The sequence below is a fragment of the Pan troglodytes genome, chromosome 8, assembly GCF_028858775.2.
Source record: "Pan troglodytes isolate AG18354 chromosome 8, NHGRI_mPanTro3-v2.0_pri, whole genome shotgun sequence".
In the NCBI taxonomy this organism is placed as follows: domain Eukaryota; kingdom Metazoa; phylum Chordata; class Mammalia; order Primates; family Hominidae; genus Pan; species Pan troglodytes.
Window position 1 is genome coordinate 139,230,876 of NC_072406.2, and position 26,856 is coordinate 139,257,731.

Below are 26,856 nucleotides of genomic sequence, written 5' to 3' on the forward strand. Positions count from 1 at the left end.
GAGGTCTGTAAGAATTAAAGATCAAATATACCAGGGTCCTAGCACAGTGTGTAGCATGACAGGATCCATCATTAATATCATTACTCTGTTTTTTGAGGGTGTTTGTTTTCTAGAAGATACATTACTAAAGAACAAAATGATTCATAATTAAAATATATGCAGATATACAGGAAAACATTTTTGGAATGGAACAAAGACAGTTGACTTTAATCATTGAATGTAGAAGAGTTGAAGTGAATTTAATGGAAGAGGATTATTCTGAGAGGGACAGGTCTTCATTTTGCTTTAACCTCACAGAGCTCTGCAGGGGTAAAAGGAGAAAATCACATGCATGCTTAGCACACAGTATAGGCACTTAGGCCACAGGTGATAAGTGTTGGCTTCTGTTAATAATAATTTTATTATGTGTCAAGACAACCTGTAAGAAGTTAGCATTCTTTGAGCATTCTTTGTAGGTTAGAGATTCATTTTCTTTTTTGAGACAGGATCTTGCTCTGTTGCCGGGGCTGGATTGCCATGCTGTGAACACGGCTCACTGCAACCTCTACTTCCTGGGCTCAAGTGATTCTCCTGCCTCAGCCTCCTGAATAGCTGGGACTACAGGTGCAAGCCACCAATGCCTGGCTAATTTTTTTTGTATATTTTTGTAAAGGTGGAATTTCGCCATGTTACCCAGGCTGGTCTCGAACTCCTGAGCTGAAGCGATCTGCCTGCCTCAGCCTCCCAAAGTGCTGGGATTACAGGTGTGAGCCACTGCGCCTGATGACTTTTGTTCTTTGCTCTATTTTCATTGTGTTAGCCGTCAGCCCCTCATCTGGAAGTGATCTTTCTCTTCTCAGTATTTCTGCGGTTCTTCTCATAAGGATTACAAATTGGTATGAACACTCCCTAACCTGCATGCTGCTCAGCCTTCTTGTTTCTTGATTTGCAGGGGGCAGCACTGAAATACTTACCAACGATCGTCAACGATGTGAAATTGGTGTTTGATCCCAAAGAGCTCAGGTAAGTATGCAGCCCAGGCGAATGCTTGTCACGTGCCGTGTGTGACCTCCTTCTCAGTGTGCTTAGTTTATGGGATGCTCAGGGTTCTGCCTCATGTCTCCATATGTCAGTGCCCTGGATCATTCTGGAACATGTGTTGCTGGTGGTGTCTGTGACTCTTTGATAATCATGACATTATGTGGAAAAGGGATCACCAGTCAACTATGACAATATTTTTAAAGAAGATTGTTTACAGTCTAATTGGTATATAATGTCCATTTGGCATTTTGCATACTTTGAGGTTTGAATTTCAGTATGTGGTTGTTGGTTTTGCTCTTGTTTTCAGCACCTAAAAATCCTGACATAGGAGCTTTAATATTCCTGCGCCGGCTCCTGCTTCTGTAATAGAGGCAACTCCTCTTTGGGAGGGGCCCTGAGCCTCAAGCAGAAGACTCAGAAGTTACTAAGAAAATAATTTTTAGAAAACCCCACAAACAAACTTTGAGAAAGCTGGTCACTGGGCTTTCAGACCAAGGAGTGAGATTGGACACCAAATCCTTCCTTTTCTCTCCCTAACTTGCCTCCTCTCAGTGGCCAGGTGCGCTGTTTGTTTCCTAATCTGTTGGTATCACTGCATTCTGAAAGTGCCATTGGGAGCAAATGGGATACACAGCCTTTTTAATTTATTTTTTAAGAGATAGGGGTCTCACTCTGTTGCCCAGGCTGTAGTGCAGTGGTGCGATCATAGCTCACTGCAGCTTGAAACTCCTGGCCTCAAGCGCCCCTCCCGCTTCTGCCTTCAAAGCACTGGAATTACCGACGTGTGCCACTGCTCCCACCCCAGGGATGCACAGTCGTTTAAACCCCAGACATTCAATAGCACAATCCTCAACTACTTTTTGTTTTGGTTTTGATTTGACACAATAAACTACCTGTGGGTGAAGACACCATTTTTTACCGGCCAGTGAAGCCCTCCTAAATATTAGTAAAGGGCCATCTGTCCACTGAGCGGTGAAACTGAATCAAAAATGATTATCCCTCCTGTACTTTATGTCTACCATAGGTCACTCGTGCCCTGGAATTGAAGGGCGAGAGGCTCTCTGGGAGGCGCTGTCCCCCACGAATCATTGTGAATCTGATGTTCCCTAGGATTTAGTGTCCTGCAGGGAAACATTTATTTTCTGCTCCCAGGGCACCAACAGTGCTGGTCATAAGCTTAGCAGGCCCTACATGAGAAAAGGAGAAACACACAGGCTCACGGGCGGTGTCTGCCCACCTGGCACGCTGTAGAGTCCTCTCCTTGGCACATGCTTCTCCAAGAGCGGGCCCCAAAATGGCAGCTCCGGTAGCCCTTGGGAACTTGTTAGAGAAAGCCAAACTTTGGCTTCCTCCCCAGACCTTCTGAATTAGAAACTGCACAGTGGGGCCTGGTCATTTGGTTTTAACAACCCCCCTCCCCGTGCAGGTGCTTCCAGGGCTCTCTCATATTTTAGTAGCTCAGGTCTTGAAAAACTGAGAGGAAGCAGAGAAAGCTGCAACTGGTGTGGGCTGTGGCCATACTCTAGGCCTGTCTCATGGTGCACACAGATCAGCTCCGCACCCACGGAGGGGTATCGTCGATACTCTCAGTTTGCGCTTGAGCTGGGCCTGTCCTCACTGTACGCACAAATTAGCCCCTCACCGATGGAGGGTATCATTGACGCTCACAGTTTGTGGTTGAGCCGTGTGCTTGGAGGTCCTAGGAAGACCTGCCTTGCCAGGGCCGATGCAGGCTGCTGCTGGCCTCTCTGAGATTTGTGCATCCCTGTGTTCCTCCTCAATGCCTGTTACACTGATTTTTAAAAATGACATTGAAAATCACATACATATTTGTTTCTATTTAGAAAATTGGTTCATGTTTTAATAAACAGAAGAGATGACAGAAGAGGGTAACTCAAACTTAAGTCCGCTACCCAAGAGAATCAGAAAGTGCTGGATCCCTTACATACATATGTACACACACACTTAAAAAAGTCACCATTTTTTGGTTAGGCATGGTGACTCACGCCTGTAATCCCAGCACTTTGGGAGGCCGAGAGGGACAGATCATGAGGTCAGGAATTCGAGACCAACCTGGCCAGCATGGTGAAACTCCATCTCCACTAAAGATACAAAAAATTAGCTGGGCATGATGGCGGTGCCTGTAATCCCAGCTACTCAGGAGGCTGAGGCAGGAGAATTGTTTGAACCCAGAGGCAGAAATTGCAGTGAGCCTGGATCGCGGCATTGTACTCCAGCCTGGGTGACAGGGCAAGACTCTGTCTCAAAAATGAAAAAAAGAAAAGTCACCATTCTTTGTGATCAGCTCCTGCACTTAAGACATCTTCCTCTCCCATGCCACGAGGGCATCTTCTGCATCATCATTGTTAGTAACTTTCATGCCAATTCCATCCCATGCTGGCCTATCTTTAAGCAGCAACAATAGACGCAGCATCTATTATGTGCTTTCACCATGTAAAATAGGTTTTGCACAAAGCACTTGTATTAGTCCATTAATCTTTACAACAATGGTATGACATAGGTTCTATTGTTAGTCTAATTTTATCCTCAATAACTTGTCCATGATAATTCAGCTGGTAAATGGCAGTGGTTCAAGGCCAACCCGGGCTTTTTGAATACAAAGAACAGGCCTCTAGTACTGTGCTACCTGATGGCTGTTGAGTTGTATTCAAGTTTTTAAAAAAATATATATAAAATGCTAGGATAAAATTTCCTGTAGCTTAATTGTAGTTTCTGCTCCTATTTTATATCATTAGGAGAAAAAGAGAAATGGCATTACTTGGTTTTGCATTTTCTTAAAGGATTTTCAGTAGATTTTATCTAGTCGCCCCACTCCAGAAGGTAAAACCAACATTCTACCAGTATATGTTGGTGTCTGTTTTCCCAAAATATTGCTGGTACTGGGAATTACCATTTTATAGAACCTTGCCAGTATGACTGGTGAAACCGTATCTGCCCATTTTAATTTGTGTTTATATAGTTACTAACAAGGGCTCTTCTAAAATTTCTTCATAGGTCTGTTAGCCTTTTGTAAAAGTGTATTTTTAAAAAATTGCTTTATTGTGGTATTATTTACAAACGATAAAGTCACCTATTGTAGACGGTTCAATTCAGTGGTTTTTAGTATATTTACGAAGATGTGCAGTGATCACCAGAGTCCAATTTTAGAACATTTTTATAACCCCAGCAAGATCCCGGTGTCCATTTCTAGTCATTTTTCTTCCTAGCCCAGGTAACCCCGAATCTCTTTTCTCTCTCTACACATTTGTGTTTTCTGGGCATTTTACAGAGCTGGAATCATACAACATGTGGCCTCTGTACTGGCTTCTTCTACTTAGCATTAAGTTTTCAAGGTTTCTCCATGTTTTAGCATCAGTGCCTCCTTCTTTTTGGAAATGAATTGTGTGGATATACTGCATTTTGTTAATCCATTCATTAACTGATGGACTTCATGTTGTTTTTACTTTTTCAGTATAATGAACAATGCCACTTGGATTCATGGACAAATTGTTGTGTGGATATATGTTTTCATTTTTTCTCGGGGAGGTGGTATATGCCTGGAAGTGGATGGTGACTATGTTTAACATTTTGAGGAAATGCCTAATTGTTTTCCAAAGTGGCTGTGCTGTGTTACCTTCCCACCAGCTTGGTGTGACTGTTCTCATTTCATTATATCTTTACCAACACTTGTTATTGTCTGTCTTTTGGATTAGAGGCATGTTAGTGATTGTGAAGTGAAAATGAACACTGTCAAAACATCATTTCTTGGAATGAGTTATTGACCCCATAGTGCATGAGAGGCTGTGTTGAACATACTGGTGACATTAATGACCATGTGATGACCTTATATCTCAGTATTGTAACAACATTGGATCCTTTTGCTGTGTGTCTCAAAATTATTTCCCTTGTGTTTTTCTGCACAGCAAAATGTTTACTGAATTCATCCTCAATGTTCCCATGGGCTTGCTGACCATCCAGAAACTCTACTGCTTGATCGAAATCGTCCACAGTGACCTCTTCACACAGCATGGTGAGTGGAACCCCAAGAATTATTCACTTGTCCTGTTATTTATTTTCTGAAGACATTGACCCTCTGAATTGCCTCCTCTTGACAAAAGGAGTAGAGGCTGCAACCAATTAAAACTGCTGTATTACAAGACAGGAAGATTTAGCCCTTACAACAGAAGGGCAATTGACATGTAGTGCAGGTAATAGATCATTGAGAAATGAAGGCAAAAGCTCGTAGTTTGTAATTTAGGTATACACCAAAGTCCTAGGGTAATCAGCATACATTGTAGCCTTTAAGATATGTGATTGTCTGTCCTGGGGAGGCAATCACTTCGCTCCATTGTGATGATTGCAAGGAAAAGAATTCGAGTTTTCTTTAAATCTGAAAGTAATGGTTTTATCTTATTCTGAACTTTGACAGCATTCTTTGACAGCATTTCTTCAAATCCTACTCAAAGTAATAAGAATTTCAATGATTCTTCAACTCATTTATCCTGCAGAACACTTTATATTTCCCTATGTTATCTCCCTGCCCTTTTTAGTAATCATTTTCTTTCTATTTGGACAGATTGAATTAATATTTTACCCTTGTCAAGCAGTTTCATTGAAAGCTTAAAACCTCTGCATAATTCCACAAACTTCCTCATTTATTGGAGGCAAATGTGAAGTCTGTTGAGTGACATTCTGACTGAGAAGCATGGATTTATTCGATTCCATTTGTGCCTGGACATTTGGCTGCTCCATTCATTTTCTGTTGTCCGCATTCTTGGTGTTGTTCTCAGTTCCCCTGTGCTTTCACGGATCCCAGACTTGGGATGTCCCTGTTAAGTTACTGGCTGGGTTTGGAACACACTCTGTGTGTGGCTTGGTCCTTTGTGCCTTCTGGGATGCGAATTTTAATCTTCTTTCTTGGCTTAACCTTATAAAATGCACCAGAGTGTACACTTATTGCTAAGGCTAATATTGAAAGAAAATGTTGACTTCATTTAGGTGAGAGTGTTCTTCTCTAGAAAAAAACACATCAAACCAAGAAGTGGGTGGCTTTCTGCAGCCCCTCCATGTAGACCTCTCTCTTTAGTCAGAAACCATTTCTTACTTTCATAAAAGAAAGTCAGTTCTCACCATGGTCTGGGACTCAAAGCACATGACTCTCCATTGAGCTATTATTCCTGACTGTCCATATTTCAGTTTCTCACTGGAAACTGAATTGCCCACTCACCAGGTGTTTTCCAAGACTTGGGTACTCTAGCGGGCTTAAGGAAAGGCTGATGATAGAGGTGATGGCCAGGCACCCTGTTTCAGGGTTTCCTCCTATAGTGAATAAGCTTTGTACCACAGCAAGTAAAATCCTCCGAAAATTTTATATCTGGGTCTTATTAGGTGGGTTACTGATGCTCCTAACCATTCAATGCCAAGACACACACAGCGACATACTGCATCACCAGCACTACCGTCATCAGTATCTTCATCAAATTAACAGCTGTCAATGAGTGTCAACCGTCCATGAATAACAATTGTTGTAAATTGTCGATGAATTGTGCTTGATTTTTCTTAAGTGTTGATTTAACGAAGATCTTCTTCAGGATATATTTACATATATTTTTAAATTTCTGTTGCAAAACTTTGTTCTGTATGTCATTTAGTTTCTTTGAATAAGGATGTAAGCCATGAAAGATTCAATTAGATTTTTTTTTTTTTTTTTTTTTTTGAGACGTAGTCCTGAGCTGTTGCCGAGGCTGGAGTGCAATGGCACAATCTCAGCTCACTGCAACCTCTGCCTCCTGGGTTCAAATGATTCTCCTGCCTCAGCCTCCTGAGTAGCTGGGATTATAGGCACCCACCACCATGCCTAGCTAATTTCTGTATTTTTAGTAGAGATGGGGTTTCACCATGTTGGTCAGGCTGGTCTCAAACTACTGACCTCAAATGATCCACCCGCCTTGGCCTCCCAAAGTGCTGGGATTACAGGCGTGAGCCACCGAGCCTGACCCCAGATATTTTTTCCTCTATTAAAACTTGCTCATTTTTTCAGGTCGTAGAAAGCTTGAAGGAAACTTACTGTTTATATTCGATGATTTTGTTAGCTTAGGTGTTTGTAATTGTGTTCTGTCCCTCTTTCCTATGCCCCATTTCTGTTTCATTCTTGTTCTCTAAGCCTTTTATCTTAGCCTGAAGCCCTGTTTTGGAAGTATGCAGGATGTGAATAAATGCTTAGCTTTGTTTAATATGGAATTACCAGGTAATGTAATATTTTGAAATAATTAACCTGCTATCGTCTTTTTAAGTACGGAATTAGGATTTTGATCTTAGTATAAGCAAGTTGTACCCAATGTAGTAAATGAGATTGTATGAAATATATGAATCCCAAATTATTGTGGGCTAAATGAACCAAAATTAGCCCGAAGCTTCGTGTCTTACAAGCAGCTCCAGAATTGCCCCATCAGTAGAAGTTGTCTAAGCCGTAATTGGCAGCTCAAATGTACTTCTAAATGCTTAGTGGTTGCCTAGAAGCATTTCGGAATGCTTTGGCCAATGTGAAAATGGTCCCATTTACTGTCTTTGAGTTTTAAGCATTTTTCTTAAAACAACCTCAGTTTTTCTCATCTGCAAGCTCTCTGCTTGTTCAAAGCAGCCAACAGACATCTTACCTCCTGGTCAGGAGAGATTTATCACCAGAAATCTTCCAGTTGGTCCATTCTTACAAAAGATGTCATTACTTTTGCAAAATATTCTGTGCCACCTTTGGTATAACAATTTAAAGCCAAACTGTTTTCTGATGAGACATGTTGAATCTGATTTTCATGCTTTTTTCCTGTTTCTTGTTAATTTGTACAAATGTGGTTGTTTTTGTCCTGTTTCCTGATCCCAGTGGAATTAGTCAAATGAACTCTCTTTGTGTTCAGATTTCTAGAACTTGGTATAACTGGATTTAGCTGCATGTGCCACTGGATGCACTTGCCCTTAGTAAACATCCTCTGGAGGATGTGTTCAGAATGTGTCACTGTATGTGTCCTCCAGGCTCCTTCGTGGGGGCTCCCTGGGTGAAGTGAGATTCCCAAGTCTTTGCTTCTCAGCTTGTGTGTTGCCTTACTCACTGAAAGAGACCCACTGGTTGCTTTGCACTAAAACATTTCTTTTTATCTCCGCCTGATATAATGACAAGTAGATCTGTTTGCAAGAGGCTGGCAGTGAATTCTGAAACTGGTGTTGTTCCTCTGCAGAAAAGCCTTTCGTTGCCAGGTCTGGGTCCCAGTAGGCCAGGCCTTACAGTGCCTTGGTTGTTTCTGGCCTTGTTTTCCCCATTTCTCTCTCTTGGAGAACATGGAAACCGTAGGTGCATCCTGAGTTTGTTGGGCTTCATAGGAGGCACGTCTGTGGGCTTGTCAAAGCAAGACAGCTCTGTGTGGTCCAGTCCATGTGGGACTGGCCTGAATGAGGACACCAGGCCTGCGTCACTGTGGCCATTTGCTCACAGAGCATTCAGCCTTCCTCTGCCCTTCTGTTCTATCCAGGCCCTCAAGGATTAGATGATGGCCACCCACACTCTGCAGGGTGGACGTGCTTGACTCAGTCCCCCAATCCCAATGCTAATGTCTGCTGGAAACATCCTTACAGACACACTCAGAAATAATGTTCAGCCAGCTCTCTGGGCATCCGTGGTGCCGTCATTTGGCATTTAAAATTAACCATCACAGAGTATTTCTTCCAAGAGGCCTGTGATTGCCCTGCTTAAAATACCCCCCTACCTGCCACCTCATGGCTCCTCATGCCATGCTCCCCATGTGGAATCATTGTATTTCTTACTTGCTTATTTGTAGGCCTTCCATAGGATGAGAGCTTTCCAAGCTGGGCCTTGTTCATCTAGATTTTGCTCTTCTGCTGGTACCTAGCGCATGCCTGGCTTCAGCATGCCGGTAATGGATATTTATTGAATGAATGAAATGCTTATGGGTATTCCTAACCAGGAGGCAGTACAGAGAAAGAAGCAGGACCAGCTACACACATGTGTAGTTGACTTGATTGAAGGGAGGTGAAGGTTTGGATTCACATGGGGAAATTGGCAATCTTTCCTTGTCTTAGCTTTGAGTGAATTGATCATAGGGGAGAAAGGAGGGGTCTTAGAGGAGGAGTAACGTCAGGAGAAAAGGGAGAGGGAGAAGAGTGAGAGACTTGAGGTGTGAAGAGTCTTCTCTGAGCAGTTTTATAAAATCAAGATGCTCTTCTATTTGCATCTGATCTAATCAGTCCTCTGTTTTCTGGAAATAGGAGGGGGGGTGCAGTTCAGATCTGTGCATTCAAGATACCTTTTGGCTATACCTTTTGGCTAAAACTATGGAAAATTTCAAATTACAGTAGGGCAGAGAGAAGAGAGTAATGCACGCCAGTGTACTCATCACTCAGCTCCACAAATTATCATGATCCTTTTTTTTTTCTTTTTTTTGAGATGGAGTCTTGCTTTGTTGTCAGGCTGGAGTGCAGTGGCGCGAACTTGGCTCACTGCAACCTGTGCCTCCCGGGTTCAAGCGATTCTCCTGCCTCAGCCTCCTGAGTAGCTGGTACTACAGGCGCATGCCACTACACTCAGCTAATTTTTGTATTTTCAGTAGAGACGCGGTTTCACCATGTTGGCCAGGATGGTCTTGATCTCTTGACCTCGTGATCCACCCTCCTCAGCCTCCCATAGTGCTGGGGTTACAGGCATGAGCCACCGCGCCCGGCCAGTCCATCTTTTTTTTATCTATATGCCCGTCCCCCAGATATTTTGAGGCAAATCTCTGCCATCACAGCATTCCATTTTTTGTCATTTTAAATGTATGGTGGTAATACAGAGGGCAAACAGTGTTCCTAAGAAGAGGTTGTGCAGAGGAGCTGATCCCCATGCTGATGAGGCATCCACCTTGGATGTTCCCACCCCTGGCCCTTTGCTGAGGTAGTGGGCCTGTGATGCGTTAGCATACCGTGTGTGAGTCAGTGAATGGGCAGTGTGCGTGAGAGTCAATAGGCTGTGATGGCTTTAAGCTTTGTCTCGCCATGTGACTTGACTACTTGAAAGCTGGTTGATAGATTACATGCTTCACCAAAAGATGACTCTTGCATATAATCTGTGGTGTGGAGTGAGCAGATTTTCAAAGCAAGATAGATACAAAGAGAAGGAAAAGTCAAAGCTTCATCATTTGTGCATTTGTAGCTTTGTTTCCATGTGATTATATTGTTGCCCACATAGCTGACAAAAGCTGTGAAAATTAAAGCTTAAATCTTATAGAAACGAAAAGTTTTAGTGTAATTAAACACTAGAACACTGGCGTTTAGGATTTAAGCTCACAAAATTGTGTAACATTAATGTTATAGAAATTGGAATAAAATGAATCAAGCTGAGCTGACATTGACTTTTAAGTTAGTAAAGAGCATTGGCTATACTTGTAAGAAGCCTTTGAGTGGAGGTGAGAGTCCTCCTGGAACATGTTCTCTCACCCACTGGCCCCTTTCTGAATCTGACAGCTTTGGGAAGCTTGTTTCAATGAACACTGGGTCACTTATTTGCTTTGCAAGATGTAATTTTTCCATATTCCCATTTCTATAGTGGCCAAAGCAATAGACAGGTTTTCTTTGGAGCTTACTGTGTACTTATCATTTTGTCCTCACTTAGTTTGTTTTGGATGGGAGTATGAGACTTTGAGAGTAAATTTTAGTGGTAAGGCTACCCCTTTTTGGTCTTGCAAATAGTTGGATACTCTAGATAGGTTGCTTTTCTGTAAGCCTGCTCTGTGTAGTTTTCTGTTTGTCCGTTTGTTGTTTTTCTGGTGGTTGGACTCTGGCAGTGAGTAGGAATGGGAAAGAGGCCATTGCCTCATACCCTGGCCGTCCTGGGGCTCCTCCCTTCACTATAGCAAACAGGCTCCTTGTAGACAGTGTTCATGAGTCTTTTCAAACTTCATTTGCTTCCATTTTTGAGCTTCTTGAAAGTGTAAGCCTGGTAAGTTTAAATTATTTTCCTTATTATTTTCAAGGTGAATGATTCTTCTAGTTATCAAGCAGAGTAAAACTCTCCTTTTTAATGGTGGAAACATTAGTTACAGCAGCCCTTTGAAATCTGAGGGCAAAGTCCCAGACACTTATTGGGACTAGCTATTAGGAAATATTGAAGTCAGATTTCTACACTATTATCACTGTGATTTGATCCATGATAGAAATTTATATCTCAAAAAATTACCCTATTAATAAACTTATTATGCCTTAAAGTATAGAAAAGTTGCATGTTTGAAACAGACCCATAATATACCTTCTTAATGTTTTGATAAAAGCATTTTTGATTAAAAAAACCAAAATAAAATCTCTTGAGCTTTACTGTTGTGGAAAATAGAAATATATCGAAAGGGATCCTAAACCTGGAGCTACTCTGCAGTAGTTTTGTTAACTTGACAGATGTTGTACAGAAGGAAAAATTGGGGTTGGGGTCAGTTTTGCCACAGTCACTTAATGTACCACTCATACAGCATTCTGCAGTACTTTAATTAGATAGTTGTGCTGATGACTTCTGATGAACGGTACCAGCTGTGAACCCTGAAGACTGATTCTTTTAAATAATGGTGGAATGTAAACATCATTTTCTCTTCTGTTTCTTTCATGCCTTGAGAAAACTTTTTATCTGTAATACTGCACCTTTTTCATCCCTCATTCTGTATATCATTCTCTGTCTTTCATTATATATGTTTTTGAAAAGACCATTTGTTATAACACTGCAGGATTTTAGAAATGACTTATTGAATGTAGGAGGGTGAACTCGATTTCAGGTTTTTAATTGTTTCCATTTCAATTCCATCATAATTCATTGAATATCTTCCGTGTGCTCAGGACCATTGATTAGCGAGTTTGCTTCCTTTGAGAGTCTTCAGAGTCTTCTACTTAAAAATGTAGAATTGGAAAAGAGTGATTATCTCAATGCTCAGATAAGGACACCAGAGTTCAGCAAGAAGCCTGGCAGGGAGCTGTCCACCGCCGTGGTGCTGATTGAGGAGGTGGCTTCTTACAAATCTATCAGCCCACTCTTTTCTTAAACTGTTTCACACCCACCATATGAGTAATGCATTCTGAAAACTGAATTTACTTCAAATGCCATATGGAACAAGATAAAATACAAATAAGTGAATGAATAAACACACAAATAAATGAAATGTATAAAGTATACAGTGTTGTGCTTGTATGTTCATGGAGTTTTAATAGTTTTTCTCTTCTTTCTGTGTGGGACTTTTATCTGTGATCAAATTGGTGGTGCCAACAGTTTATGGTATAGTTGGTGTAAACTTTATCATCGTCTGTTGAGTTCTGCTGTCACTTCTGGGTGGGCTTCTGTTCCTGTTGCTGGATGTTGAATGCAAGAAGAGCAATCTGAGAAGAGACTGTGTTGGTTGTGCTGTATTTAGTCATGTGCACACTGGGCACCAGGAAAGCAAGCCCTGAGTCTCTTTAGTACATGATTTCTTCTAGCTCCTGGTAGCTGATTTCTGTAACTGCATGATGTGTTGTCTACAGTAACTAGCCTGGGACAGTGGAAAGAGCCCCAGGTCAGCATGCAGTCTCCTAGGTTCTGCTTTAGGACCTCTGTCTTTTCTTGGGCATAAACTCCTCCCTGGGTGCACAGTCCTTCCGCTAAGATGAACTGCAACACAATATAGGGTTTTGACATATGTATTTTATTGTCAGAGCAACCAGGAGGGGAGTTTGTGCAGGACCACACGGGCCAAGACCTATGTTTTTTTGCTACCTTTATTCTCCTGGTTTAAAAAATACCCACCATTCCACAGCCCTGTATATTCTCTCTCAGTTTTCTCATCCTCCATGTGGTGAGATCCTGCCTGCAGACTGATAGCCCTTTAAATTCTTTCTGAACTTAACACAAGCCACATCCTTGATGTACCCCCTTCCACCTAGAAAACAGACTTCCTGCCTGACCAATTCTTCTCACACAGTGTTTTCTGCATTTTTCTTGCATCTTGCCAATTTTTTCATCTACTGATAAATGGGACTCATTTGCAATTTTTCTCCATTGGCTCTTCTTTCATTTCTTTCCTCTGACAACTTGTTACTAACAGAGTAATGGAAGTTTAATCCTTAGTTTTCCAGAGTAAAAGATACAAAATATCTGCTCCCCCACTGCCTTCCTTTAAAGGATGGCTCGCTTTTTTACAAAGCCTTGTGCCAATGTCCAGAAAACATGTATTTGACAAACTTCTTTTTCCTGTTGTTCAATAGTCCACGTGCTACTGTGCCCCCTCCTTCCAATTTCCAACACCCTTTTACTTGCTCTGTTACCTTTTCATTTCAAATTCCATGATACTGAATACCTCAAGAGTGAAGTGCAGATTACCGCATTTCTAACAATTTCAGCCCTCTGCCCAGTGGCCCTGTTCCAATCAGAACACGTAAAAGGTACTGCCGGGCAGCTTGGAACAGAAACACTGCACAGGCCATTTGTGTTTACTCCATTTTACAGACTAGGAAACTAAGGTGCAGAAAGGAAAAGTGACCTACCAAGGGTAACTTGATGTTGATTTATTCTCTGGTACTGCTAACTTTCATGACTTGTTAGGTTAGAATGATTCTTGAAAAATTTGCTTTGTGTCTGTTATGTAAAAATGCCTGAACCATACAGGTTTACACACACGTGTACCTGCATGGGTCCTTTACTCTGGGGGCTCCAGCTGAGGAATCAGGCTTTTTTTTTTTTTTTTTCCTTTGAGACGGAGTCTCACTCTGTCACCCAGGCTGGAGTGCAGTGGCACAGTCTCGGCTTACTGCAAGCTCCGTCTCCTGGGTTCACGCCATTCTTCTGCCTCAGCCTCCTGAGTAGCTGGGACTACAGGCGCCTGCCACCGCGGCCGACTAATTTTGTTTTTGTATTTTTAGTAGAGATGGGGTTTCACTGTGTCAGCCAGGATGGTCTCTATCTCCTGACCTCATGGTCCTCCTGACTCAGCCTCCCAAAGTGCTGGGATTACAGGCGTGAGCCACCGCGCCCGGCTGGAATAGACATCTAATAATTCTGACTCCGATGGTGCGTAGAGGTGCAGTCCTGAAGGTCCCTTCACTCAGCTCCCAGCTCCCACATCTGTGAAGTGTGGAGCTAAGGAGATGGCTCCGCGATTCCTTCCAGTGTCGGCACCGTCTTCTGTATTTCTGTTGTTTGAAGACTTGAATGGAGGGAGGAAAGCACGTGAACGTGTTGAAACCTGTGGGTCCAGGATTCTTAGATGGCTGGAAAATAAGACAATTGACTATACAAGATGAATAGCAAACACCCCCCATGTATATGATTCTTACTGTTTAATTCTTATGAAAAGTGTTATACTGGATCTCAGTTCTATGTAACACAGAGTTATTAAATGCACTTTATGGATCATTTATTTAATGTGACCAAACTAAAAATTAAGAAGTACATTACTCTGTTCATAAAAATGAATGTTTTCAATGGACAAATTCATTCTTTTATTTGCATCTTGCTTTAATGTAGAACTGTAATGGGGTTATGGTCGGGTATTCTGCTTGGGCATTTATAAGCTGATAATGCTTATTGAATACCTTTTATAAAGATTAATATTTTTTACTCTGTCCTCATTACCAGAGCATTAATCATCCCGGCTTCAGCCCTTGCAGCTGAGGATGAACAGATGTTGAATTATTGCTGTCTGTAATCATTGTGGATCACACTGGGGAAGGGCCGTGAAAGGGTGGCTGGTGTGATCCTCACAGCTGATTTGCATGGAGCCTGGCTACCTTTATAGCTCTGTGCGTGGCAGAGGAAACCAGGATAGCTGTGCCAGCTGATTCTAGCTTCCTCGTAGGTCACCGTAGCCTAAGTCAGCACTGACAAGCACTGGTGGTCCTGGAGTCACGTATGTGTGACGGAGTGTCTGATAAGAGAGAGCTGTGGCCATGACTCTGCTTACAATAAATGCCAGTTCATAAAAATGAGAAGTCACATACAAGGTCTTCAACATCGGCTTTCTAGCATTCTCTGAGACTGTGCTGTCCAGCAGAAATAGAATGTGAGCCATGTATGTAATTAAAAATATTCTAGTTGCCACATTTTAAAAAATGAGGCAATTGCTGAAATGAATTTTAACAATGTATTTTGTCTAAAACATCACTGCAACATGAACTCTCTCTAAATATTACTAATGATACATATTTTACATTCTTTTTATCATATGAAGTCTCTGAAATCCAGTATTTTACACTTACAGCACATCTCTGTTTGGATGTGAAATTTTCACCAGACACGTGATCTTTATTTTCATCATTGAATATAATTTACCTTTGAAAAATGAGATTCACACACCCCAATTGTTACAAACATTGGTTTCTAATAAGTAAATCAAGTAGCACTTTTTACATTCGAGTTTATATTAATTACAATTAAATAACATTAAAAATTCCATTCCTCCGTGGCACTAATTAGATTTCACATGCTCAGAGGTTTCCATGTTGGATGTCACAGCTCTGAGGTATTAGTTTTCTTTTGTGTCCTTTTAGTTGAACAGCTAACTTTGTATAATACTATTCCTTCTGTTACCACCATTTGTTGTAGGCTCATATTTGCTAAATACACACATCGTATCATTTAGTTCTCAGTCAACCTGGGAGACGACCAACAGCATCCCCATTTTGCACATTAGAAAAATTAAGACCTAGAGAGTTTAAGTAACTCTTAAACTCTCTAGATACAAAGCAAAGAGCCAGCAGGGGGGATTGCATTATTTCTTTATACGTGTGGGTAAACTGATTAAAAGGCTTTCCCCAGATCCCATCAAGTGACTCAGGTTCCTGGACTTCTGGTCAAGTGTTTGTTCCAGAGTATTCAAAAGATGGTTTGTTTTTCTTTAAAATATAAGACCCCTCCTCCTTTTTTTTTTTTTTTTTTTTTTTCTCCTGGTGGATTATTTGTTGGCTTCCCAGGCCATCTGTTTTGGAACTAATGGGACTATCAGTGCCAAACCTGTAGAAATGACATTTTGTCCATGGGAAAAGTATTCAGGACATTTAGGTGACATTTGGGTGTGTTGTCCATAGGAAGATAGGAGATTCCTCTTCCTTGGCTGCCAGAGACAGCTGTTCATGCTTTAAAATAGGTCATTGTAGGGTATATGTATATGTGTGTGTGTGTGTGTGTGTCTATCTGTCCGTCTGTCTGTCCATCTGTTTTTGTAGTATACGTTCCTCAGTGCTCTTGATTTGCTATCTTAAGACAAAATTCAAGAGTCTTACTGTTACTTAAAACGTGTACTCCCACCACTTCTTGAAAAAACCTATCTGTAGACAGAAATATAGAGTAAGAGAAGTCCCTTAAAAAATGAGGTTTTAAGAAATTTATGTTTTTGCTTTTGGGGAAGGCAGCTGAGTGGCTACTGTACTGGATAGTGCAGCTGTAAGGCTTTAGTTTTCTTTGTATATTTTTAGTTGAAAAGGCTGACTTTGTATACTGATATTTGTATTATTGTTATTAACAGCTACCATTTCTTGAGGGTTGAGAGCGGCAGACCTGCTTTTAACTGCAGACTTTAATTTGATACCACATGTGCGTAATTGCAAGTTAATCCAAGACACACACACTCATACCACCACTATCATCAGGCCTTGGTTTATGTGCTTGGACAAGCCATTTAAGAAAAATAAGAAGGCTTCTGCTCTTATGGAGATTGCATATCAGCAAGGAGGAACAGATAATTAAAGCAATCAGTATTTCAGTGTTCCGATAACGGGGCATTGGAGGGCTTCCTGTACCTGGGTCCAGTGGGGACTTTGCTGAGGCCAGCAGATCACAGGTCACCAGGGAGGTGCACTCCTTGGCTTTGCTGCCTTCAGCTTCGGTCCTCCCAGCCTCTCCTAGTGGCTCTGGGGAATTGCCTTTCTTTGGGGGCCTGGGATGGGTTGCTGTGGACCAGGTGACGGACGGTACTGTAAGGTGCCACAGCCTGTGTGACCCTCTGCCTGGAGGCATGGTTGAAATCCCTGGCATGGGCAGAGTGACCTTTGGCCTTTAGGGAAAGCCTTGTTGCCAGCCTGGTCCTCCTCAGTGACCTGGTTCTGTTTTGCGGTCGGGGTGGAGTTTCCTGATGCTGATGGTGCCGGGGGAGACCTCTCACTGAGGCACGTTGGATGGCTTTTTACAAAGTCCTTCCTCAAGCATCATCTCATTTTGTCTCGACAGTTAAAGTAGACATCGCCCCACCTCCCCACTTGATCTTGACTGGCCATGGATGGCTGGGTCATGAAGGCTGAGGTGCAGTTGGGTTCTGGTCTATCAGGATGGTTATAACAATTTTTTTTTTTATATCTTCTTGGGGGCTTAGTGAATGAAATGTCTGTATTGGGACAAAATGACAGTGACGTTTCTAAAAGTTTTGTTGTTTCTCATCAGGAGAGGCTGGATAGCAAACAGGTGAAGGTAGCGCAGTCCTCCAGGTGGGGTGGATGGTGAACGTTACCACCAGGTAACCAAAGATGGTTGATAGCATCCCCCAGCCAAAGATGAACAGACAGACACCTCTTTCTTCTCGCCAGAGTAATTCTAACAAATGAGACCAGCACACTCAATTAGCTCTGAGAATAGCACAGACCACAACTGCCTACCCAGCATGACAGATAAATGGTGTGGTGAGGGATGAATTTAGGCCAGGACATCTGGGTACCAGAGCCTACAGGGCCAGCTCTGCTGTTTCTGAGCCCAGTGCTATGTTCCTCTGATTTTCTGGAATCACTTACGGACACACCCTCCTTCCAGCCTGTACTGGCTGGTCCGTTAGACCATTTCCCTCTCTTGGGTCTGTCCTAAGCTTGCTTCAGAAGACGGCTTCTAAGCTTATGTAGTCATTTTTTTCCTTAGTCACATTGTCAGGGGCTGTCATTACCTGCTCAGGTCTTAGTGGTTCTAACTGCTGCCTCTGAGGTTTCTTGGAAATTCAGCTTGTTTTCCAGAATGGTGGCAGTGCTAGGGATGACCAAGTGACAGGGTTGGGCCAGGGCTCTCCCCATGTTGAGGTTGGCACAGTGTGTGATGTGTTTCCAGCCAAAGGGCAAGAGGACTCATTTGGGAGATATTATGGTGGGCACCACGAGGAAGAGTGCTGGCAGGGCTGGGCTCAGATAAGGGTGTGCTGAGGAAGCATTCCAGCCAGCTGGGCTAGAGCATTTGGAGTTAAACCCTACGTCGGATGCTGTGTTGTGGTTAAGGTCAGCAGCTCAAGAGTCACTAAAGTTGGATGTAGTTTGTAAACATCGAGGTTCTATAGGAAAGGCATTGAGATTTGGGGGTATTTGTGGAAATAGTGTGTCCCATGTGTTAGTGTTTCCAGGCTGGATTCACTCCCATGAGGTCATTTTCTTGTTCATTTCTCTTAGACTGGCTTTGTTCTCGGGTGGCTCTAACACTAGGGCAGTCTCCTACATGGGCAGCCCATCTTGGCACTGTGCTCTCCCTCACTGACCTCCTGTGGGATTCCAGACACCACAGCCTTCGAGGCTGACCTGGCCTCTTTCCAGAAGATGTGCAGCTCTTAGCACGTCATACATTTCTTCTGCCTAAGTATTGACTACTGGCATTGTGAAATTAACAGGTGCATTCTTATTTTCCTATATTAATTGGACAAAACTTCTTGTAAAAATGGAGTTGCTATCACTCCTTTCTTGGCGAATCAACAAAAAATGGAATTGGGGAAGGCCTTGGCCATGAGCCGCCCACATGTGATCCGCTGGAGACAGGGGAGTAGAGGGGTTTGTGTTTCTTCTCAGTCTTTGTTTCTCTCTGCCTGCTCCCCAGTCCTTCATTACAGTGTAGTTCTTGGGAAAGTTCTAAGTGTGCTCTGTGTACTTAGAGGAACCATTCCAATGTTGCATGCTTATAGTTTTCTTATATAAAAGAAACATTAATGCAAAACATGTTTTAATGTATCTTTAATGTTGTAAGTCTTATAATATAAAATCCTGAAAACCGGCTAAGTCTGTTTAAGGTTTTAGAGCACTGCTGTCTCCTCTTGTGCTCTGCATTTAAAGGAAACAAGAATGGCTGGGCTAGTGTCAAAACACAGAACTGGTGTTGTAAATAGATAGTCCATGCTGGAGAGTGGATGATGCTCCAGTTAAGCTGGATTTCCCAACTGGAAGAGACAATTAGGAATTGCATTTCACCTTTCATTGTATTTGTAATTTGTTTCCCTATTGCTCTGTTATTTTCTGAACATCCTTCCTATGCTCTTATTGAAAGCACAAATGGAAACCCAAACCTGCTTTGCCTCTGATCCTTACACCGTGGCATCCCTTCATTTTATAGCCACGCGTCCCAGAGTGGGGCCTTTGCTCCTGCTTTTCATTTCCTGTTCCTCCTCAGCCCACTTCAGGAAGCTGTCTTGAGAAGGATTCTGTGTGCCTTAAATTGCCACATTCCAAGATTGGCATCTTCTACCTAGGAGAAGGAAATCATACTTTGGCTCACCTTGGCATAGATGAGAAAAGCTGCAATTCAAATAATTTGTGTTGTAGGAAGTATTTCTTTTAATGTTGCAAATTAGTGAATTTGTAGTTAGAGAAAATTCATTAAAAAACCCGTGTGTGGCTAACATGGTGAAACCCCATGTCTACTAAAAATAATAAAAAAAAAAATTAGCTGGGCGTGGTGGCAGGCACCTGTAGTCCCAGCTACTCAGGAGGCTGAGGTGGGAGAATGGCGTGAACCTGGGAGGCGGAGCTTGCAGTGAGCCGAGATCACACCACGGCACTCCAGCCTGGGCGACGGAGCAAGACTCTGTCTCAAAAACAAAACAACAACAAAAAACAAAAAACCCATGTGTGTTTGTGTCTGCATTTATGTGCACACAGTGGGATATAAGTGTGTGTGTGTGTTTACATATATCATGTATGTTTGCAAATTATTATCTGTTTACCTGGGATACACACATAGATGCATGGAAGTGTGTTTGTATGTGAATTATTTACAATAACAGCAGACACGGTGTTCTCACAGTCAAGTAATTGACCCCCCTCCAGATGTCAGTTCCACGTGTTGCACAACGTGAATGCAAACTGCTTGAAAGGGCAGACAAGCTTATAGCAAACACGAGTTGCGTCTTGGTTTCACACTGACTGGCAATGCTGTGTCCTGTGTAGACTGCAGAGAGATCCTGCTTCCCATGATGACCGATCAGCTCAAGTACCATCTGGAGAGACAGGAGGACCTGGAGGCCTGCTGTCAGCTGCTCAGCCACATCCTGGAGGTGCTGTACAGGAAAGACGTGGTGAGTGATGGCTCTGTGCGTGACGTCCTGCCATTTGCCTGGACCTGCCATTTGCCTTGCAGTACAACTTTATTCATTTAAAAATGAACGGTCTTGATTTTAAGGTCTAGCCTCTCTTTTTGTCTCAGTAGAGTTGCACCCTTAAATTATTTTTATTTATGTATATATGGTGATTATTACAACATTTATCCTTCTGCATTGAAAATTGTTTTTTTATTTCCTGTGTCTTCTCGACGAAATGTCTCTCAGGACCTAAATTTTCATCCTTAAGGTCAGACAAAAAGGCTTTGATGCTTAAAGTTGGCTAATTATCTGCATTCTTTCTTCTTATTTTTATTAAAGTAATACATGCACAAAGTTAAAAATAAATAAATAAATAAAGCCAGGCATGCTGAGGGAGTCGTAAGGAGAAGAGCAGCTCTTTTCCTCCCCCCAGGCTGTCTTCCCCTAGGTCAGTGCTTTGCTTTTGTAGCTCTACCCTATTCCTTTTTTTTTTTTTTTCTTTTGAGACAGAGTCTTACACTGTCGCCCAGGCTAGAGTGCAGTGGCACAATCTCAGCTCATGGCAACCTCTGCCTCCCGGGTTCAAGCGATTCTCCTGCCTCAGCCTCCCAAGTAGCTGGGATTATAGGTGCCTGCCACCATGCCCAGCTAATTTTTTTTGTATTTTTAGTACAGACGGGGTTTCACTATGTTGGCCAGGCTGGTCTCAAACTCCTGACCTCGTGATCCACCCGCCTCGGCCTCCCAGTGAGCCACTGCACCTGGCCTACCCTATTCCTTTTGCATTTCTAAATTGTATGCTTCTTTCAGGGACTTTTTTAAAAATCAGAAGTTGGTGCCAGCCCAGCGCAGTAGCTCACACCTGTAATCCCAGCGGTTTGGGAAGCCAAGGCAGGAGGATCGCTTGAGCCCAGGAGTTTAAGACCAGCCTGGGCAACATAGTGAGAGCCTGTCTCTAGAAAATGAAAGAAAAAATAAAAAGCAAGTTTGTGCCAGCGCATATGGAAAAGTCTGACCCTGTGCCTTTCACTCCCAACATACCATTCCTGTTGGAGTACACACGTGATGCTATTGATCTTCCAGGTGTGCCTGGAAAGGTGAAAGCAGGGCTTTGTCTGTCCTTGCCCCTAGCCCTGGACAGAGTGGCCAGGATTTCTAAGTAGATGAGGCTTGTCCCTGGCCGTTTCCTGCATGACCTTGAAAATCCCTCCTAGTCACCACACCCATATACCTGGCCACCCACTCCCCTGTAGTCCTGGCTCATTCTCTCAGAGCCTGGTTAGTGATCTGGAAGAAAAAGATCGGATTAAATCTGTTCTTGGTGATGCTGGAAACCTCACCTCTTACAGGGGCATTGCCTTTGGAGAGGTCTTGGAGGCCTTCACCCAAAGGCCAGCCTCCAGTGGTCCCACTTCAGGCTCTTCCCTGTTTTTATTGGAGAAAAGCTTGGGGTAAGAGCTTGTATGGCCAAAGCTCACAGAGGAGGTGGTGACGCTGGGAAGGGCCTAGAGCATGTGTTTAAGCAGATTCAAAGTTCACGAAGAAGAATCAACAATCGCATCCCACACTAATAAAAGAGTCAATTTTTACTGAATGCCACAGCAGTGTGAATTTTAGATAGTTTGCTAAATGCTGTTTAAACATTCTATCCTATGTGACTGTTTAAGTTATTTGCATTTGACATGCAGAACCATCTAGGACTGTTATCTGCCTGCCTTCCATTTACAGATGGCCAAATATCTTTAGAAAACTAATTGGTGGGCTAATCAGGGATCATAAACATTATATTGTTTAAACAGATTTTCTTTTATTTTTAAGGTTTGCTTAAATTAAATTACTATGATTATATATGTAACAAATTATCATTAATGGACTATAATTAATAAAATCCCCTGAGTTTTCTTTGTGAGAGCTTTTGCCTTTGACAACGGCCATTTTTCATCTCATTAAGGGTTATAATTGATTTACTCTTTACAGGGTAAATGGATTCAATGACAGCCACTGGGGCTGGCATGTTAATGTTTCTCTGGTGTTGATGTTCATTGGTGTGTCCTTCCCCAGGGGCCAACCCAGAGGCATGTCCAGATTATCATGGAGAAACTTCTCCGGACCGTGAACCGAACCGTCATTTCCATGGGACGAGATTCCGAACTCATCGTAAGTGCTTGGTGACATATGTTTGGATATTTAACTGGGGCTGACAGCATCCTTCTCCAACTGCTGTTTGAACATAGCTTATTATACTGCAATGTAGTGAGCAGTTGAGATACAGCTTGGTATATAAAATGTCCTCATTTTCCAAATGAATGTCAAAGTTGAAGGGTAAGCAAACCAACTTTAAAGATGGAAACATTTGGCTCTTGTTTTCTCATTACTTACTTATAGCAAAAGACATGTATTTTCTGCTGAGTTGTCATTCTTCTGGCAGTTTCTCCTTAGTGTTTACACTTAAGGTGCCATTAATAAAATTTTATGAAGGACCCTAAAAAGTAATTGAGATTCTTCACCTTAGTTATTTTATTGTCTATTCTAATGTATTGTAGGTGTTTCTCTTAAACAGTAATTAGGCAGGAGCCTATTCATTTTTTTCAAGAATATTTTACTAATTTAGACAGTCCATCAAGTTTCTGATCATGGTGCCTTTTCCCAGGGTTCACTGCTGTCCTCCCCACCCTCTTACCTTAAGTCTGTTTCCTTCAGCAAAAAATGCATGAGTAGGTCTCATTTAATTTTTTTTTTTTTTTTGAGGTTCAAGGGGTTATAATTTCTTTTCTTTTTTTTTTTCTTTAATTTCTGGGATACATGTGCAGAACATACAGGTTTGTTACATAGGTATGCGTATGCCATGGTGGTTTGCTGCACCTATCAACCCATCATCTAGGTTTTAAGCCCTGCATGCATTAGGTATTTGTCCTAATGCTCTCCCTCCATTTGCCCCCCACTCCCCAGCAGGCCCCGGTGTGTGTTGTTCTCCTCCCTGTGTGCATGTATTCTCATTGTTCAGCTCCTACTCATGAGTGAGAACACGTGGTGTTTGGTGTTCTGGTCCTGTGTTAGTTTGCTGAGAATGATGGCTTCCAGCTTCATCCATGTCCCTGCAAAGGACATGAACTCATTCTTTTTTATGGCTGCATACTATTCCATGGTGTATAGGTGCCACATTTTCTTTATTCAGACACATGTACACGTATGTTTATTGCAGCACTGTTTACAATAGCAAAGACTTGGAACCAACCTGAGTGCCCATCAAAGATAGACTGGATAATGTTTAAAATACTTAGCACACGTTATCATTTAAGTCATCTTGGTGGATCCTTTCCAAAAAATAACTTGAAAGGAGAAAACGTCCTTTTGGAGTTTTCCCTTGACATCAGAGGAGGCACCTGGTCCTTCCTGGTGCGTGACCGTTGTTCTTGTTGCATATCTGGGGTGTGAACAGGGAGGTGATGTGTGTCTTCTTGGACAGCATAGTCAGAACGGAGCCCTGGGGTCCTTTGCGTTTTTATGTCTGGTGTCACCACAGAGGACTCCGTGTCGTGTGCGTCACAGACAGGTCGCACAGATGGACAAATGCTGCCTAAGTGTGTTTCCATCCAGTGAAACAGTTCATGTCTTAGAGCATCAGCACATGTGAGGTTCAGATTTTCCTTTTTCAAGTGTTTAAAGTTTAAACTTAAACTCAGTTTTCCTTTTTAAAGTGTTTAAACTTAAAGTTTAAACTTAAACACTTTTAAGTTTGGATTACAACATGTATGAATCAGGAAATAAAATGTTTCCATGTAAATTGGCTTTATTTACAGTAGACTTTTCCATTATTACATAAACGTAAATTTGCCTGCTTTTTCTTATTCTCCATCATAATTATTCATAGTCTTGAAACACATTTGGATCACATTAATGTGGAATGGGCACTGAGCCCATAGAGAAGGATTTGCGGTGACTCCACAAGCCACCTGTTGACCCCTGAGGTCTGGCGTTGACCCCTGATGTCCGGCGTTGACCCCTGACGTCTGGCGTTCCTGTCTTCTTGGAGTCGTGCCGCAGGTGCACTCTTCACAGTCTCAGGAGTGGAACTAGAAAGGGCCTTATGTAGAGCAAAGAGCATGTGGCTTGAACTTGAACCAAGTGTGGTTCTGCCAAGACCCTCTTGGGATGGGTGGACTTAGAGAGGCTGGGGATGACATGATGGCATGCAGGGGTGGTGGCAGATGAGGGATAGGGTATAAGTGGAGGCAGGTGGTCTTATGAGACTGTTTTGTCTCTGTTCAGGGGAGCATGGTTCTGCCTGTGCTTAGGGAAACATGGTTCTGTCTCTGGTTAGTGGGTCTTGGTCCTCTCTCTCCGGTTAGGACGTCCTGTCTCTGGTCAGGACGTCCTGTCTCTGGTCAGGGGGGCACAGTCCAGTCTCTGGTTAGGGGATATGGTCCTGTCTCTAGTTGGGGCACAATCCTGCCTCCAGTTAGGGTCTTCTTTTTTTTTTTTTTTTTCCCCCTGAGATAGAGTCTTGCTCTGTCACCCAGGCTGGAGTGCAGTTGTGCAATCTTGACTCACTGCAACCTCTGTCTCCTGGGTTCAAGTGATTCTTGTGCCTCGGACTCCCGAGAAGCTGGGATTACAGGTGCATGTCACCACACTCAAGATAATTTTTGTATTTTTTAGTACAGATGGGGTTTCACCATGTTGGCAAGGCTGGTCTCAAACTCTTGACCTCAGGTGATCCATCCGCCTCGGCCTCCCAAAGTGCTGGGATTACAGGCATGAGCCACCATGCCCAGCCTTATTTAGGGTCTTTATGCTAGGTGTGTGTTCACTTGACTTGTAGCCCACTGGTCAACAGTTAAACTGGAGGGAAGAGGGCACAGAAAAAGCTCATAAAGTTTGGATGGGAAGCTGGGAATGTGGAGAGATTATAAAATGTGCTCGCAGCTTCATCAAAGGGTAGAATAGACCCTGCAGGGAATGATATCTCCTCTCAGACCATGTGGTCCAGGATGTCTTTGAGAAATTTCTCCTATCTCAGGCATGATAATAAGTGTGGTAGTAGTAATGGCACCTCTTCACTGAGCATGCATTTACGTGCTATGCACTATATAATGAACAGGAAGATTCTTATTTAATTCTCACAGTGCCCTGCAGACAGACAAGAAACAGTTCAAGATCCCACAGCTAGCATGGCAGCACTTGTTTCCAGCCTGGATTTGGTTCCCATGTATGCTGTCAGTCCCTTCTATAAGACACAGGCACACGATGCTGATGGCCCTGGTCCACTTCAGAAGTCATCGAAAGGACTGAGCTGCTCCTAGATCCCTGTCCTGCTTAGGGAGACAGCTGTTCAGGGAAATAAGCACCTTTCTATTTTCTATCATGTCGTATCCATGGTCCAACTCTAGGATCTCCTTGCTAGAAGGGCCAGACCTCAAGCTAGGTGCCCATTTCCTGAAGGGCTTGGGATGCTCCAGCTTGGAAGAACCCCTGTGTTCTAAGGAACCCTGAGGAGTTCCTCAGGAAGAAGCCTTGCATGTTCTAAGAAGGGGGTGTGACAGCGAGGACCCATGCTTGGTCTTATCCGGAGCCACATTGATATCAAGCATTTGGCATAGGGGTCTAAGCACTGTCTGGGAATGGAAGAGGTAGAACAAACTACCCACCTCCAGAACCATCCTCCACAGCCCTGATCTTCCCAAACAGAAGCCTCAAAGTGGGAAGAGGAGAGAGGTCTTAAACGGACTCCTCCCAATTCCACCATCTCTAAGATCTGTAAAGAAGTAAAAAAAATCCTTGGAGTTTCTTTTATAAAATGCAGCTGTCTTGAAAGGACTCTCAAAAAAATTCTGAATAAGCTATAATCATTTAATGAGTGATGACAACATCAAGATGTTTTCAAGAAGGGTGTTCGCCACTGAAAATTCGAGTTGTTTAGTGGGACCTTGTAATCCCCAACCAGCCACGAGCCCCCTCTCTGGAGTCAACAGAGCAGTGTGAGTGAAATGCTACCCTGTTTAGGATGCCTGCCCTTGCTCTTCCAATTTGCATCAAATGTAGATTTATGCATTAACTTTTTAAAGTCATTGTTGTTGCTCTGTGAATTTAGATTAGAGGAAGATCAAGGCAAAAAGTATCCCTGACAAGGTGGACAAAAACCTTAATCAGTAGACCTTCTAGAGTGGAAAAAGAGTAGAAAATAGTTCATAGGTCTGTTTTGGGTAGGCTGTACCATTCCATTATATCTTAGAGATTTCAGCCTTTATGTGTTACTCATTTTTGCATAAATATAGTGGAAATTATGTAACTATGAATCAGCTTAAAAATTCTAAGTAATCACTGAAAATGAGTTTTTAAAAATTAAAGTGATTAAAAAGAACTCTGCAATTGATATACTTTACTTAATGATTTATTCCATGATGTTGTCAACAACAGTACTAGAAATGTGGCCTCTTTCCATTGGAATAAGGTATTAATTGGGAATGTGATTATGCCCTGACAGCTTCCCCCTATTTATGTAAGGAATAGAAAACTGGGGAACTTCACACTTAATTAGATA

General features: G+C 42.6%; 1 protein-coding gene across 7 annotated transcripts in view; it reads left to right on the plus strand.

Annotated features, from left to right (window-relative positions):
• Positions 1 to 26,856, plus strand: part of DOCK1 (dedicator of cytokinesis 1) — a 585,238-nt gene that overhangs the window by 204,635 nt on the left and 353,747 nt on the right. For all 7 annotated transcript variants that reach the window (XM_054659991.2, XM_054659996.2, XM_063782260.1 and 4 more), the window contains 4 exons: positions 932 to 1,002; positions 4,944 to 5,050; positions 20,185 to 20,312; positions 22,377 to 22,472. In XM_054659991.2, the coding sequence (XP_054515966.1) occupies positions 932 to 1,002; positions 4,944 to 5,050; positions 20,185 to 20,312; positions 22,377 to 22,472 (402 nt within the window). The remainder of the gene's footprint in view (positions 1 to 931; positions 1,003 to 4,943; positions 5,051 to 20,184; positions 20,313 to 22,376; positions 22,473 to 26,856) is intronic.